Source organism: Malania oleifera, chromosome 13 (genome assembly GCF_029873635.1).
Source record: "Malania oleifera isolate guangnan ecotype guangnan chromosome 13, ASM2987363v1, whole genome shotgun sequence".
NCBI classification, from domain to species: domain Eukaryota; kingdom Viridiplantae; phylum Streptophyta; class Magnoliopsida; order Santalales; family Ximeniaceae; genus Malania; species Malania oleifera.
Genome location: NC_080429.1, coordinates 1238479 through 1255978, shown reverse-complemented (window position 1 = coordinate 1255978; position 17500 = coordinate 1238479). Strand labels below are relative to the sequence as shown.

At 36.1% G+C, this 17500-nt stretch overlaps 1 protein-coding gene across 4 annotated transcripts in view; it reads right to left on the bottom strand.

The window, feature by feature from the left end:
- LOC131146048 (uncharacterized) overlaps nt 1–13404 on the bottom strand; it is a 42290-nt gene extending 28886 nt beyond the window's left edge. For 3 of the 4 annotated variants that reach the window (XM_058095320.1, XM_058095321.1, XM_058095322.1), the window contains exons 1-9: nt 13010–13404; nt 12598–12685; nt 10737–10839; nt 10507–10591; nt 3819–3905; nt 3570–3676; nt 3206–3347; nt 3020–3116; nt 2722–2941 (exon numbers count right to left, since the gene is read on the bottom strand). In XM_058095320.1, coding sequence (XP_057951303.1) covers nt 2722–2941; nt 3020–3116; nt 3206–3347; nt 3570–3676; nt 3819–3905; nt 10507–10591; nt 10737–10839; nt 12598–12685; nt 13010–13129 — 1049 coding nt within the window. In that variant the 5' untranslated portion in view covers nt 13130–13404. Of the gene's footprint in view, nt 1–2721; nt 2942–3019; nt 3117–3205; nt 3348–3569; nt 3677–3818; nt 3906–10506; nt 10592–10736; nt 10840–12597; nt 12686–13009 lie in introns of those variants that run through there. The other variant, XM_058095323.1, reaches the window with a different exon arrangement.
- Between the last annotated feature and the right edge of the window lie 4096 nt (nt 13405–17500).

Genomic DNA, 17500 nt, shown 5'->3' with positions numbered 1-17500 from the left:
TCACACCTGGATCTTCCTTTCTGCGTTTTTTGACTTGTCCTAGCAGGAGTTCCTCTTGAAATGAGGGTAGACATTTCGGGCCCATTATTTTCGATCGGCTCTTTCAACATTACTTTGTACCGGTTCTCCTCTCGCCTCACCTCTAAGAACACTTCCCGAGTCGAGGCTGAGGACATCGGCCGAGAATCCTCCCTCGTGCCTCGTCCAAGTCTCGGTTGAGTCCGGCCAAAAATTTGAAGACTCGTTCATTCTCGATTCTTCTCTTGTATTGGGTACTGTCTCCAGGGCATTCCCATTCTTCCTCAATGCTCAGGTCAAGTTCTTGCCAGAAATTCGTCATCTCCATATAGTAGTCTATGACTTCTCTTTCTCTTTTCCGCATCTGCCATAGCCGAGTTTTGACCTTGAAGATTTGAGAATAGCTTTCGACATCTGAGTATGTCTCGGGAACAGCATCCCAGACATCCTTCACTGACGATAGGAACAGCTAGGTATTGCCGATTGAAGATTTCATGGAGTTCACCAGCCACGCAGTCACCATGGAGTTCTCAAACTTCCACTTCTGCAGAGCAGCAGCGTTGGTTGAGGCGGGCTTCTTCTTTTCGCTGGTAAGGTATCCTAACTTTCCTTTGCCGTCAATCACGAGTTTGATTGACTGAGCCCATTCACGGATTTTCTTTCCGTTCAATCTCTCCACCGAGAGTGGGAAGGGCGAGTTGTCTAGCCCATTCAACTTCAAGGCGGAGTTGGCTTTAGTCTTGCCGTCATGAGCTTCAGAGGTGCTCGACCCTCTGCTATTGACGGCTCCTTCTGCCATTGTTAACTAGGATTATAGAAACCCTAGCTCTAATACCATGAAATCAAAAATAAGTTTTCTGTATTTCTTGAATGAATAATTTTGTACAAGCCTATACATTCTACTTATAATACAATTGGATATGCTAAAGATGTAAACAATCTCCTAAAATAATCTCTCTTAATAATAGACAATCCTCTACATAAATACCCCCAAATCACTCCAAGATACTTGGGATTTCTACAAGAAAGTCTAAGTAAGTTTTAATAAAAAACTAATAATGATGTGAACAGTCTCTAGGCACCAATCACTTAGCTTAGAAGAAGCAAACTGTTATGCAATGTGTTGTTATTGCCTCCTTGGATATCAAAATTTGCGTCTTGACGCTTCACTGCTTTTCATTCTATTTTCTTAAAATATGACATGGATAATAATATGTGCTTTTGTTGTCTTTTTATTTGGTATTTGTTTTGGGCAAACAAATCTTATTATAATCTATTCCATTGCATCTTTTTTATAGGCTTCAGCTATTTGACAGGATGTAAATGGATTCATGTTAGCAGATATTGCGCCCCAGTCCGCTACTACAAGGGCGGAAATGATAGTCTCCTTAGCAAATTCAAAGTAGTAAATGGGATGAATTTTGTGATCTACAGCGGATTCGGGGTAACAAGCACATGCATGCATGTATATATGAGCGAATAGCTAGGTATTTATAAATATATAATTTTCATTCAATTGTACATAGCTTCCTACTTTACTATTGTCATTTTATTTTATATTATTCTACTACTAACGTTAGGGTTTATCAAAAAAACATACTTCTAAGATAAATTAATAATGTAAAGACATAGCTATTTTTTTTTTTTTCAAAATTATGTGTGTGTTTTTTTTGTTGGCAGGGCAGATTCACATCCTCAGAGGGAGGCAAATCCCCTCATGAGACAAAGACGGGGATACATATAATGCAACAAAACTAATTCAGAGTGATAGGCAGGGCAGATCATTCTTGGAGCTCTATCATCCATTCAAAAATAGTTTATGAGATGATTGAATATTTGAATTGAATCAATCCTCCCCTTTCCCATAAGAAAAGGCCAAAGGATAGAACTTGATGAGGCTCAAGATGAGAAAGTACAAAACAAAGGTACAAAAGAAATGAACTACATAAAAGATCCACATTCAAGTCTAGAAAACTAGTCTCCATCATTCAGGGTCTATTTAGTATTGTTGTTGTTTCCTATTTTCTGTGTTTGCTTCTGTTTCTGTTTCTCCGCTATGAAAAACCAAATTATAAAAATGGGTTTGATTCTATTGTCAGTTTTTTCTTTCTATTGCTGGTTTTTAATTGTTCGCAAAAAATTGAAAACCAAATTTTATGGTTTTTAGTTGTTTTGACAATATGTTGCCAGAAATTTTAATATCCAGAAATAGTTTTTTTGGATTAAAATATTCATTTTATACACTTTTAAATTAAACTCAAAATTAAATGACCATATGAATTTAAATATAATTAAAATAAAAATACACATCAATTTTAAAAAATAATAATAAAGCCAATTACAAAATACATTTACTATTTTTCAATTGCCATGTTTCATAAGATTTTTATTGTAAAGTAAATTTTGAAAGTAGAACAATTAAGTAAAATGATTATAAGAAATTTTATTTTTATTATAGTAATTTTTTAAATGTGTATTGTTTGCAATTTTATTATTTTAATCATATTTTTATAATATTTTGATTTAGAGATGAAAATGAGCCTTTTTTTAATTAAGTTTTTAATTTGTATTAATTTTATAAATGTTAACCATACAGGTTGCTAATTTCTAGTTTTTAGTTTCTATTTCTGGTTTTTGATTTTCGTTTCTGATTTTTCATTTCTCTAATTTTTGACAATAATACCAAGCAGCCCCTAAAATTACCTATCATTTGTCCAAGCTTCCACTGCTTGTCCATTTTGGAGGATATTCCCCACTCCATCACAATTAGCCAACTTTACTTCTTCTGGAAGATTGCCCACGTGCATGGAAGGGCGAACTTCTGGAGAGTGGTTCTCTAAATTAGCCATTGAATCTTTAAGAATATTTGATTCACAAATTTCGTCAAATTCTAGATTTATTTCAACCTGTCCATCTTGCTTCCCTGAAATGATAATCAAAAGAAAATTACTAAAAAGAGTGACACTTTCTACGTCAATGACAAAATTAAGTAGTCCCCCACCATTCGTTTCTGGGAATGCAACTAGAGCTTTTACACCAGTCAAGTGCTCCAAAACACCAGCAACCCAAACACGTTGGGAACCATCCAGCCTAAGAACCTGTAAAATCCAAACCAGGAAATTGCGTAAGAACTAAATTGGCAGTAGACTAATGCATATAGGGCCAAATCTATGATAATTCTCCAAACCTCTACTGATGAACCCTCTTTCAAAATTGAGCATGGGAAAACCACTTCTTCTGCTACTGCAGTAAAAAAATTTTCAGTTTGACAGGAAGAGGAAGTTCCAGGATGCAGAAATTGACCTTCTGAAGTTTCCAAATCCTCATTACTGAAGCATGTTCATAATATGTGATAAGTATAAGAATTCACACACACATACATACAAGCAAAATAATTGTGTGGTACGGCCATCTTAAATGAAAGACTTAATATGCCAGCAAAACTATTGTGTTGGCACATAATCAAACAGGTTTAAGAGAATCAGAAAAGTACTGAACAGCTTTTCTCTAGAATGAACAAAGGAAAAGAAAAACTGTAGTGAATAACCTACATTGCACCCAATTCATTAGCTCTTCTTCCCTTAGACTTCTTTCTTAGAGCAGAGATTGGCAAATCATCCACACATTCAGACTCTATACAGGGTTCAGTTGCTTCTTTCTAGTAAGAAAATACCCGCATATCATCATTACAAAGACTGATTCAGAACATAACTTGAAACTTTAAATATTACCAACTCAACTATTACACCAAGAATGAGGACAGAAAAATGCAAAAGGATTTCATAAATGAAAGAACCTACAAAAGAAGATTTCAAGGAAGGACTGCCTAACTCCCCAAAATTGACATTTGCAAGATACTCACATAGCATATCAGAAACATCCATTACCTGCATATCACGAGAACAGTAGGTTATTATCTAAAAAATATACACAAAAAGTGTATGATTATTACATTAAAGATTCCAATCACTAGATCCATATTTTCACAAGGAAAAAAATTGTTGGGCTATTTCCTTCCAAGTGGAGGAAAGCCCAAGTGGGCTTTATTAAAAGCTCAAAGCTCAGCTCTTTAGTGTGATAACCTAAAGGAAATTATAAAAAGAGAGGGGAGAAGGGAGGAGCATCACTTCTCAAAAAGAAAGAGAGAAAAACGTGATTTTTCTTATGGTGCCCAGATTTCATCAAAATTCCGATCCCGCTTTGTTTGTAATCCAATCAAGCTGAAATATGGAGGAGAGGTTCACGACTCGAGGAGCTACAATCTGAACGGTGGAGATCGGATTTTGAGCTTGGGAGTAGGAATTTTTGCCCGCGAACAGTAACTGCGATTTTGGTATATTCTCTCCAATTCTCTTTGTATTTGTCAAAATTGTTGATATCTTGATGAGATATATTTGTAACCTCTAATTGCGATTAGAGAAGACTTGGTGTACCCATTATTTGATTGATAGTGAAGGTTTCAACTAGACTAGGTCCCATGGTTTTTCTTCCTCACACTGGAAAAGTTTTCCACGTAAAAAATTGCTTGTGTTCTTGTGACTTGGTGTGATTGATTATTTTTCTTATTATTTTCAACACGTATAAAAGTAGAGATACACTATATTTGCTTGCATATAGAAAGAAGAATTATTCCGCTGTGGTTATTTGTTGATATCTCTCCCAACAAAGTGGTATCAGAGCCCAATTGACAAATTGTCAGGTTGGCAGTTTGAGTTATGGAAGCAAATACTAGTAGAATGATTAATCTCAATGGTTCAAATTATCACATATGGAAAGGAAAAATGGAGGATCTTCTTTATGTGAAAGAATATTACCTACCAATGTTTAGTGCTGAAAAAACTAAAAAAAAGGTCTAATGTGGAATGGACTTTGTTACATCGACAGGTGTGTGGGTATATCAGGCAGTGGGTAGATGATAATGTTTTGAACCATATTAGTGGAGAGACAAATGCACGTTTTCTATGGAGTAAACTTGAACAGGTATATGCTAGAAAGGCTGGAAATAATAAGTTATTTTTTATTAAACAAATGATGGCTTTGAGGTACCAGGACGGGACTCCTTTATCTGATCACCTGAATACATTCCAAGGAATTATTAATCAGTTGGTTGGAATAGGTATTAAGTTTGATGATGAGATACAAGGGTTATGGTTGCTTGATTCATTACCGAACTCGTGGGAGACACTCAGAACTTCATTGTCTAACTCTGCTCCAGAAGGTGTAATCACAATGGATATGGCCAAGAGTTGTTTGATAAAAGAAGAGATGAGAAGAAAAACACAGGGATCCTCTTCACACTCAGAGATCTTGGTTACAGAAAAAAGGAGGAGAAGTAAGAGCAGAGGTCCGAAGAACAAAGATAACAGCAGAAATAAGTCCAACAAGTTTGCAAATGTTGAGTGTCATCATTACGGGAAAATGGGACACATCAAGAAATCTTGCAGGCAATTGAAGAAAGAAAACAAGAATGAGAAAGGGAAGGGAATGAAGAATAGAGATGACAAAGATGGTGATGATAGAGTTACTACCACCACTCCTGCAGAATTCCTCATTGTTTATGATGATGAGATGATAAATGTTACATACCATGAGACCAGTTGGGTGATTGACAGTGGTGCCTCCATTCATGCTACATTTCGTAAGGATCTCTTTACATCCTATAGATCCGGTGACTTTGGAACTGTAGAAATGGGTAATGATGGCTTGGTTAAAGTCATTGGAATTGGAGATGTGTATCTGAAGACAAAGAATGGCACGAGTTTAGTTCTTAGAGATGTAAAGCATATTCCTGACATTCGTTTGAATTTGATTTTTGCAAGTAAACTTGATAACGAAGGATACTGCAGCACTTTCAGTGATGGCCAGTGAAAGCTCACCAGGGGTGCTATGGTTGTGGCTCGAGGAATGAAGCACTCTGCATTGTACGTTCTGCAAGCAAAGTCTCCAACGACATTGTTAATGCGATGGAGGATAATGGTACAACAGAGTTGTGGCACAAGAGACTGGCTCACATGAGTGAGAAAGGATTAACTTTATTGGGGAGGAAAAGTCTACTATGTGGACTGAAAAGTATACTTCTAAAAAGGTGTACTCATTGTTTGTCAGGAAAGCAGAGCAGAGTTTCTTTCAAGAATTCCCTTCATTCGAGAAAGTCAGAGATACTAGATTTGGTACATTCGGATGTGTGAGTGAGAAAGGATTAACTCTATTGGGGAGGGAAAGTCTACTATGTGGACTGAAAAGTATACTTCTGAAAAGGTGTACTCATTGTTTGTCAGGAAAGCAGAGCAGAGTTTCTTTCAAGAATTCCCTTCATTCGAGAAAGTCAGAGATATTGGATTGGTACATTCGGATGTGTGTGGCCCTATGAAGACGAGAACATTTGGTGGCTCCAGATACTTTGTGACCTTCATAAATTATCATTCAAGGAAGTTGTGGGTATATACCTTGAAGTCAAAAGACCAAGTGTTAGCTAAGTTCAAGCAATTTCATGCCCTAGTTAAGAGACAGACTGGGAAGAAACCGAGGTGCATCCGAACTAATAATGATGGAGAGTATTCTGGTCCATTTGATGAGTATTGCAGACAACAGGGCATTCAGCATCAAAAGACTCCTCCGCAAACTCCTTAGTTGAATGGCATAGCAGACACGACGAACAGAACATTGGTTGATAGAGTAAGATGTTTGCTTTCACAAGCCTGATTGCCAAAATCCTTTTGGGGGGAGGCATTGAGCACTGTTGTTCATGTGTTGAATCTTACACCCTGTGCTCCTCTATAGTTTGATGTGCCAAACCGAGTTTGGACAGGTAAAGATGTTTCCTATAATCACCTGCGTGTTTTTGGGTGCAAAGCATTTGTGCATATTCCAAAAGATGAAAGGTCCAAACTTGATGAGAAAACACGACAGTGTATATTCCTTGGCTACGTTCAAGATGAGTTTGGATACAAGCTTCATGATCCAGTTGAGAAGAAAATTGTAAGAAGCAGAGATGTCGTGTTTGTAGAAGATCAGACAATTCAGGATATTGAGAAGGCAGAGAAATCTATGTCTCAGCAGGGTGACAGTTTGACTGATGTGGATCCAGTTCCTTTGAAGAATTTTCCATCTCAGCCTCTCGGGTTGAGAATGATGTTCAGGATGACCACCAGGGAAGAGGTGATGTGGATGTTCCCTTACAGGTTCCGGGAGATGTTGAGACTAATGAGCAGTTGACAGTGCAGAGATTCCATCTAGGAGGTCAGCCAGAGACCGACATCCTTCCACTCGGTATTCAGCAGAACAGTATGTGTTATTGACTGATGAGGGAGAGCCCCAGTATTTTGCAGAAGTCATGGAAGATGAACACAAGACAAGGTGGGCTGAGGCCATGCAAGATGAGGTGCAGTCATTGCATGATAACCACACCTTTGAGTTAGTGAAGCTACCTAAAGGAAAAGGAGCTTTGGAGAACAAGTGGATTTACAAGAAGAAGTCAAATGAGTTCTCTTCACGGCCACGGTATAAAACTAGACTAGTTGTAAAAGGGCTCAATCAGAGAAAAAGTATTGACTTTGATGAGATCTTCTCTCCAATTGTAAAGATGTCATCGATTAGTATAGTACTCGGCTTAGCAACTAGTCTTGACTTGGAAGTTGAGCAGATGGATGTGAAAACTACCTTCCTTCATGGTGATTTGGAGGAAGAGATTTATGAAGCAACCAGAGGGTTTCAGAGTGAAAGGAAAAGAGGATTATGTGTGCAAGCTGAATAAAAGCCTATATGGTTTGAAACAAGCACCGAGACAGTGGTATAAGAAGTATAAGTCTGTTATTGGGGAGCAAGGCTACAAGAAGACAACTTCAAATCACTACGTATTTGTTCATAAATTCTCTGATGATGATTTTATTTTCTTACTGCTTTATGTGCATGACATGTTGATTGTTGGCAGGAATGCTTCAAGGATTGACCAGTTGAAAAAGCAATTGAGTAAGTCATTTTGCTATGAAGGATTTGGGGCCAACAAAGAAAATTCTTGGCATAAGAATCAGTCGTGACAGGAGTGCCAAGAAGTTATATTTGTCACAGGAGGAGTACATTGAGAAAGTGCTTCAGAGGTTCAATATGGACAAAACTAAAATGGTTAGCTCTCCTCTTGCTACCCGCTTTAGACTAGTACAAAGGAATGTCCTTCTACAGATAAGGAAAAGGAAGACATGGAAAGAGTTCCTTACGCCTCAACGGTAGGAAGTTTGATGTATGCAATGGTTTGCACAAGACCAGATATAGCCTATGCAGTTGGTGTAGTTAGTTGATTCTTGTCAAATCAGGGAAGAAAGCACTGGAATGCAGTGAAGTGGATCATGAGGTTTCTTTGAGGCACTTCTAGTTTAAGACTTGGTTTGGGAAACAGACAACCATTATTAGTTGGCTACATAGATGCAGATATGGTTGGGGATGTGGATACTCGTAAGTCTACTTCGGGCTATTTGATAACTTTTGCAGGTGGGGCTATAGCTTGGCAATCGAGATTTCAGAAGTGTATTACTCTTTCTACGACGGAAGCAGAGTTTATTGCAGCAACGAAAGTGACTAAAGAGTTACTATGGGCAAAGAAGTTCTTGAGAGAACTTGGTTTCGAGCAGCAGAGGTATGTGTTGTTTTGTGATAGACAGAGTGCTATTCATCTTACTAAGAATTCTAGTTTCCATGCAAGATTGAAGCACATTGATGTACGATACAATTGGATCAGAGATGCATAGAACGATAAGTTACTGAAACTTGAAAAGGTTCACACTGATGATAATGGTTCTGATATGTTGACAAAGACACTACCAAAAGAGAAGTTTGAAATTTGTTGTTCGATCGCCGAGATGGTGATTCCCTCCACATAGTTGGAAAGGGAGAGATTTGTTGGGTTATTTCCTTCCATGTGGAGGAAAGCCCAAGTGGGCTTTATTAAAAGCCCAAAGCTCAGTCCTTTAGTGTGATAACCTAAAGGAAGTTATAAAGAGAGAGGGAAGAAGGAAGGAGCCGTCACTTCTCAAAAAGAAAGAGAGAAAAACGTAATTTTTCTCATGCTACCCAAATTTCATCAAGACTCCGATCCCGCTTCGTTTATGGTCTGATTGAGCTGAAATTTGGAGGAAAGGTTCACGACTCAATGAGCTACAATCTGATCTGTGGAGATCGGATTTTGAGCTCGGGAGTTGAGATTTTTGCCCATGAATAACCGTGATTTTGGTATATTCTCTCCAATTCTCTTTGTATTTGCCAAGATTGTTGATATCTTGATGAGATATATTTATAACCTCTAATTGCGATCAGAGAAGACTTGATGTACCCATTATTTGGTTGATAGTGGAGGTTTCAACTAGACTAGATCCCGTGGTTTTTCTTCCTCACACTGGAGAAGTTTTCTACATAAAAAATTGCTTGTGTTCTTGTGGCTTAGTGTAATTAATTATTTTTCTTATTATTTTCAGCACATATAAAAGTAGAGATACACTATATTTGCTTGCATATAGGGAGAAGAATTATTCCGTTGTGGTTGTTTGTTGATATCTCTCCCAACAAAAATAAGTCCTCTGCTGCCCAAAAAAAAAATCACCCAACAAATGACATTTAAAAAGAGAATATATTTATATATGTGTGTGTGTGCGTTACCTCATGTATCAAGGATAATCAGAAAATTACTACATTTCAGAGATTATTAGATGATATTTCCAGAAGGGATCTCACTTAGTAAAACGAAGTTTCAAGAGTATTACAACAAGAAGAAGTGCCATGACAGATATAGCAAATTTCTTTCTTCTTTATTTTATTTTTTTTAATTTTTGGTTTTGGGTTGGATTTGTTTTTTCTTTCTTTCTTCCTTTCTTGTTTTTTTTTTTGGAGTGGGGGTGAGGTGGGTAAGATCAACAGCCAAAATACCAATGCATGCATGTTAAATAATTTTGAAACTTCTCAAAACAATTAAATTAAAAATCACCTGCAAAAAATGCAAATCATACAGGAAGTGTACACATGGATTGGAGAGCAAAACAGTAATCTCTCTGAGTTTTAAGTGAAACAAAATATATAAAGACCAAAGGAATGTCTTTTGGAAGCAACTGACAAAATTAACACGGCATAGCATGTAACAATCACCAATCAGCCTGAATTAACCAAGAAACTAAAATAAAAAAAAAATAAAATTTAGCATCCACTGTTCAAGCTCAAATAAAAATGTGTGCAGTTTTTGCTTCTTGACTAGAAAAAGTTGTTTGAATTGAAGATTCAAATTTCAAACTTAGATAGATCATTAAAAGCATGATTCACTTCAGTCAGCAATCTAGTTCTGATACATGGAATAGCATCTCATGCTCCCCTGACATTTTGAGCTTTTGATAATGAACTCATCTAAGATGAGGGAATTGCACCCCCAAAATTAAATTATTTTATTTCCTCATGGTTTCCAAGCACCTTCTACTGGTGGTAGGATCAATAACTGCTTGTCTCGTGCCATACCTCAACCCACTCAGAACTGAACTCACAAAATGGTGGACGGTAAAGCTTCACGCGTCCTTCTGTGGTGCACACAGCAAGCAAGCACCTGTATCAAATTATATTGCAACTGCTAGTAAACTTCATAGACTGTTATACTCTTACACAAATTATAGCACGCCAAATGCATTGATTAGCAGTGAACAAGAGGAAACGTGAAATGTCAATGTTAAATAAAGATTAAAAATTAATACCCTCCATTAGGAGCAAATCCAAGAGGAGACCATGAAATTGATCTAGCCAAAGGACGACAATCCCTCGATAAACAAGTAGACAACAAGCAGCCAGATAGTAAATCTGAAAAGATCCAAATTATTAATAATAAAAAAAAAGTGAAATAAATGTTAATAGACATGTTAACCCTGATATTGATATCAACTGCTGATGTGTACATTAATGAAATCAATTTTGGGAGTAATTATTAATTAAATGACTGGTGGAAAATCTTTCTGATAGGTACACCGCAGCATAAAAATAAAGAGCAAGATATTTTTGTCATGGCTTAACATCCAAAAAAAGACGTCAAATGCATATGTGACTAAAAACACCGCAAAAAAGGTTACAAAACTGGAGTGGTGAAGCTAGTTTCAAATAAAGGTGAGCAATTGCCCTCTTGTTATTTTGTTTGGAGAAAAAAAGATGTAACGTTAAATACCAAAGTTGTCCCCATATTAATATTCGGCCACCACTTCCCACCTTCCCAAACAGCTTAAGCTCATTTGTCGTCAGCCAACAATATATCAAGCCTTAACACTTTGCCGTCAATGATGAATAACAACGTTATGGGAAATAAGATATAACAATCACAAAATAAATGCTGGCAACAAGGAAATGAGCGGTGCTTTCCTTCAGGTATTTGGTGTATATTAAATCTTTGAATTATATAATTGTATCATTTTGTTAATGAAAAATAACGAAAATGTTCTTGTTTTGCACCACCCCCTCCCCCTAACTTCGCCCCTGGCAAACCTAATATCATATACTGTTGGGTGGTCTTGGGCCTTCTCAACCCCAAAAGTTAGCTCATAGGGTGAGATTTTCCATCACACTTAATAACTTTCACCAAGTCCCTTCCACAACCGATGTGGGACAACCCCCAACCCCAACAATCTCCCCCTCGCACAACAGGCTCCAAACTCCTCAAGGAAATGAGCGGTGCTTTCCTTCAGGTATTTGGTGTATATTAAATATTTGAACTACATAATTGTATCATTGTTAATGAAAAATAACGAAAATGTTCTTGTTTTGCACGATCCCCTCCCCCTAACTTCGCCCCTAGCAAACCTCATATTATATACTGTTGGGTGGTCTTGGGCCTTCTCAACCCCAAAAGTTAGCTCATAGGGTGAGATTTTCCATCACACTTAATAACTATTCACCAAGTCCCTTCCACAACCGATGTGGAACAAACCCCAACCCCAACAATCTCCCCCTCGCACAACAGGCTCCAAACTCCTCACGAATTGGGATCAAGTCCCAAACTTCTCACGAATTGGGCTCACCAAATTGGCAGCACCACATGCCCAGCATCCTAAGGAGAAATTATGGGCTCTGATACCAGTGTTGGTTGGTCTTGAGTCTTATCAACCCCAAAAGCTAACTTATAGGATGTGGGACAAGTCCTATAAGTTAATAACTATTCACCAAGTCCCTTCCACAACCGATGTGGGACAAACCCCAACCCCAACAATCTCCCCCTCGCACAACAGGCTCCAAACTCCTCACGAATTGGGATCAAGTCCTAAACTTCTCACGAATTGGGCTCACCAAATTGGCAGCACCACATGCCCAGCATCCTAAGGAGAAATCATGGGCTCTGATACCAGTGTTGGGTGGTCTTGAGTCTTATCAACCCCAAAAGCTAACTTATAGGATGAGACTTTCCTCGCACTTAATAACTGACCACCAAGCCCCTTCCACAATCAATGTGGGACAACCCCCAACATATACACCATCTCATAATCTAAAACAAGTTCAAGCATCCTTGTTTCACAGCCAATTTACATCAAATGCGATCTCACCCTATGTGACAAAATAATACGAGTAGTCAACTACCTTCTCTTTTGATCACTCCAATCGGAAAAGGTCTGCTTGTTGAAGGAATCATGACCAGACCTCGAGGTCCAGTAGGCATTGCCGGATTCTGAGAAAATTTAAATACATTTGCTGCATTAGTTTAAGGCTACGTTGGAAGATAATTTTTTGACTATAGAATGAAATGGAATATAGCATAAGGTTTAAAAAAAAAAAACTATTTTTTGGCTGTTCAAGAACTTGATTGAAAGTAAAGAAAATTTAAAAATTAATGAGGCGTACAATAAAAATGTGCTCGTTAATTTGCTGTACATTTATATCTTAGTTACTAAAAGAAGAAAGAGTTGATTCTTTCGCATCTCATTTTCCTTTACTCGATGATTTCAAGTTCCCAGTGGAGGACGACGGTATGAACCGAAATTACCGAACTTACGAGTACGGTGACGAAGTGACCAGTGGCGACGGCGAGCAAGTTCTCGTCCGACCAGGCGACGGAGTTGGGGTAAGAAGGAGAGGCCACCAGCGGAACGGCTCGGAACCGCGAGGAGACCATTGTGCGGGAATTGACTGAAACCGAAGAACTGTACAGAGCTCGCCAAGCTCCAATGGTGTCTCTGTGTGTGTTTGGAAGGTTGTTTGGGAAGTTGGAGGGAAAATGAGAGGGCGATCCAGGGATCAAACCCTGTCGACTGCGTTTCGAGATGGATTACGGATTTTTTTATGTTTTAAGGACGGGAAAGAGACGATAAGGAGGGACAAGTGGAGAGAGAAACCCTAGTTCGAATCCCCTCGGCTGCGTTGCGTTTCTGTGAGAAGAACAATTAAGGTAAGAATTCTCAAATTTCAAAATTTGTTATTTCACTTATTTGTAATTTATTATTTTAGGTTATATATGATACTAATTTAGTTTGCTAAAATTTTAATTTAAATAAATATTTTTGCACGAACATAAATCAATTTGTTAAAATTCATAAATATTATAGGCTAAGTTTATATGTAAAACCATGGATTTCAAGTCTTAAATTTAATATAATTTTATATAGTATTTTGTTCAATTCAACACAAATTCAAATTTAATGTCTGAAATTTATGAGCGTAAATAAATATTACATACGTTGTAATATCAATTAAATAAAATTAAATTTAAAAATCACTTAGTTAGTGCTCTAAAATATAGATTTTAAGTATTAAGTTTGATTTTGTTTGAATTTAAATGAAATTTAGTATAATTTTGTATCAAATTTTATCTAAAATTGCTTAAATTTAACTCTAAAGCTATCCAAGCTCCAAAATGTAGTATTGTCATTCTAATTAAATATAATTAAATACTAGTTTGTGTGCACGTGCATTATAACAATTAATTTAAGGGCGTAACCAAGTAAGATAGTTGTTATTATTATTTTTGTGTTTATGCTTTATGGAGATAGCATACTCCATTATTGGTGTATTTAGTAATTAATTCACAATTGCCCTCAACCTAAATATTCAAGAGTCAAAACCTAGAGGTAATAATGAAGTGTATATTCCTGTTTTTTTGTTTTTTTTAGTATTGAATTTAAAAAGAAAATTAGTCCATCAAAATTAATATGAGATGACTGTGATCAAAAGATATCGATACAACAGAAACGTGAAAAGATAAAATTTGCATCGCTGCTCTTATTATGATAGGCAACGACAATAAAAAAGACAATAAGCTCTTCTTCTTTTTTTCATTCTTATTACAAAGGAAAACGATGCTAGATTAAAAAAAAAAACCAAATGTGCCATAATCTCATGACAAATCTATATATTTTATACTCGAGGTGATATTAAAATTTGCTCCATTTAAAAACAATTTCCGAGTCTTGACATTCCCATATGATAAAACTAGAGTCTATGATTGAATTATTCTATAAGTTCTTATTTTTGAATCACTTTTCCAATCCTTAAGTGATCTCTAAAAATGCTTATGTAGCGTTTGAAAGTATAAATTTCGGACTTTTAATATGAATTTGGGTGGATTTGAATAAATTTTAATGTAATTTTAGATATCATCTTATCCATATTCAATAAAACTCCAAATCCAAACTCTCTCCATGGAGTCATTCTCCCCTCCCTCCAAAAAAACCAAAACAATAGTTTTCAAATGTACTTTTCATATTACTTGGCAAAAACCAATTATTTGCATAGATACTTATGAAATGTACTTTAAAAAGAAGTATTTAATTTTTTAAGTGCTCCCAAACAAAAGCTTAATTAGATTAGACACTTGTTAGGTCACTAATCAAGAGATATAGTTAAATTAAAGTGTAAATCAAATGATTTATGTGAGCAGTATAATGATTCCAAATGCTAGTAATAGCAGAATAAAACAATTATTTGGAAAATTCAAAAATAATATTTGATGACATAAATTTTTTACCTTCGATTTGGATTTATGTGGGTTTAAAAGAGTTTTAAGACAAATTTTTAATTGTGTTTTTGAAATCTACACATATTTAAATTCAAACTTCAAAATTCATGCCTTTAAATTCAATAAAAGGGTATAGTTTACAAGCATAATTTCGATTGATTTCTTTAACAAAGTATATGGACTGATAAATTGTAATGATCCCAAAATATATATACATATAATAGTGATAACTGATACGAGGTTAATATGGGTCCCCTTGGTTGAGGGATGGGTGACACATGTTCCCTCGCTAATATGTCTTATCCTCTTATTAACAAGTCTTATCCCCTCGCTGATGTACCTTATTCTCTCATTGATGTGACTTATCCCCTCACTAATGTATTTTATCATCTCATTAATGTGTTTTATCCCCTCATTCATGTGTCTTAGCACATTTATATAAAGGGGAGAGGGGTGCTATACGTAGAAATTGCAAAAAGGGAGAGAAGGAAAAAGAAAATGAGAGAAAGAGAGGAAAAGAAAGATAAAGAGAGATTAAATTACAGTCTAAAATTTTGAGAATTATAATTTTGGGTTCCGATAAATTATAGCATAAAGGGTTAAATTTAGGTATGTTTCTAAAACAAATTTTTATGGTATACTTTGATTTTTATTATGGTATAAGCATTGTTTTAGTTGTTCAATTTCTGAATTTTAGAGGTATCCTAATATGGTCTTTAGAATTTTCAAGATTTATATTTTGAACTTTACTAGAATATTGAATGTCTAAAATATGAGCATTTCTCTAGAGCCGAGGTTATGCTTACAAATGTTGAAATTCGGTGGGGTACTAGTTAATATATCAATATTCTTGAGGATTAAATTTTGAAATTTTCTGAAATCATTTGATATGATTTTTGATTTTTCGAAATTACAATCGATATATTGTAAAGCTACAACCAAACTTAAATTTCGAATTTATTTTATAACTTTTACTTCGAATCTGACCACGAAATTTGGTAGACTAATATATAACATATATAGGAACATATGGATTTAATTTGGCAATTTTTTAAGTTTGAGAAGATGTCTTTTGATTTTTCAAAGTAAGTGTTGAATTATGGGATGGTCAGTTCAATTAGGAAAATTGAAATTCAATTAAAATAAATAAATAAAGTTTAGTGACCAAACAATGTTGTATGGATACAAAATTTGTATCTAAATTAAAAGGATAAAAAAAAAGGTTATTTTGAGATAAGCTTCATGTCACTCCCCAAACCCGCTAGGTGGGCCCCGGGGTGTGATGAGACAATTCACATGCGTCTCTGATACCATTCACGCAGCGGAAATGATTAAACATTCTCCAATAAAATACCAAAGTACTATATATATACAACCTAAAAATGAGTATTCATTCACATATATTATATAATCATAAGTTCTAAAACATAAATTGTTCTTTTAACCCCTCAATATTACCAAAATTCTAAACCTTACCCCAAAAGCTTTCTAAGCTTGATTACCTGAAAGACCTGAAAAATATAATAATACGACGGGGTGAGACACCTCTCAATAAGAAAAGAATAAATTATAACAATGTGTGACAAATGAGTTTCGATATATATGAAATATAGTTGTTTCTTAATCCACCACAACAGATAATACACATGCATATCCACGCACACGTACATAAATATTTACCGGCGAAAGTTGCCGAGGATAAGGAAGATTACTCGCTCATACATATACCTCCCCTCTGCTCTGATACCGTTTGTAACCGTACCCTTTAATCTGGGTGTGACTACAACTGATACTGATCAGGGTACTCACCTTACTCGGTAAGCCCTCAGATAGAGAGTTTTACTTTTCCATAAATATTTATACATTTAAGTTCACATACCAGTATTCACACACATTCACATCAATCATCCCACAAGATACCATGTGTATACTTCACACACCCAATATTAACCATACCATAGAGATTCACGTATACACATACATCACAAAACATCCCTTATGGATACAGTAGATTCCATTGATCTCAGTATGTGGTCCACACAATGCAATTGCATACCTCTCAATACGTGGCCCGCATAGGGCTATTGCGTACAACCAAGTACGTGGCCCATATAGAGCTACTGCGGAACTTTTGGTACGTGACCCACTAAGGGCAACTGCGTACCTCTCAATACGTGGGCCACATAAGGAAGCTGCGTACTACCCAGTATGTAGCCCACATAGGGCTACTGCGTACTTCACTGTATGTGGCCCACGTAGGGCAGTTACGTATTTCACTATACATTTAGGTTAACAATAGACAGTATTTACAACAAAGCAGAATTTACAACCAAACAGTATTCACCACCAAACAGTGTTCACAGCCAAACAGTATTCCTAACTAGACAATATTCACAAGCAAACAATATTCACAACCAAACAGTATTTTCAACCCGTTAATTATGAAAGGTTATTCTCATGTCACATAGTTTATTCCCAAATCATAAATTATATTCAAAATCATCATTTTTCAAATGCCTAAACCGTTTAGAA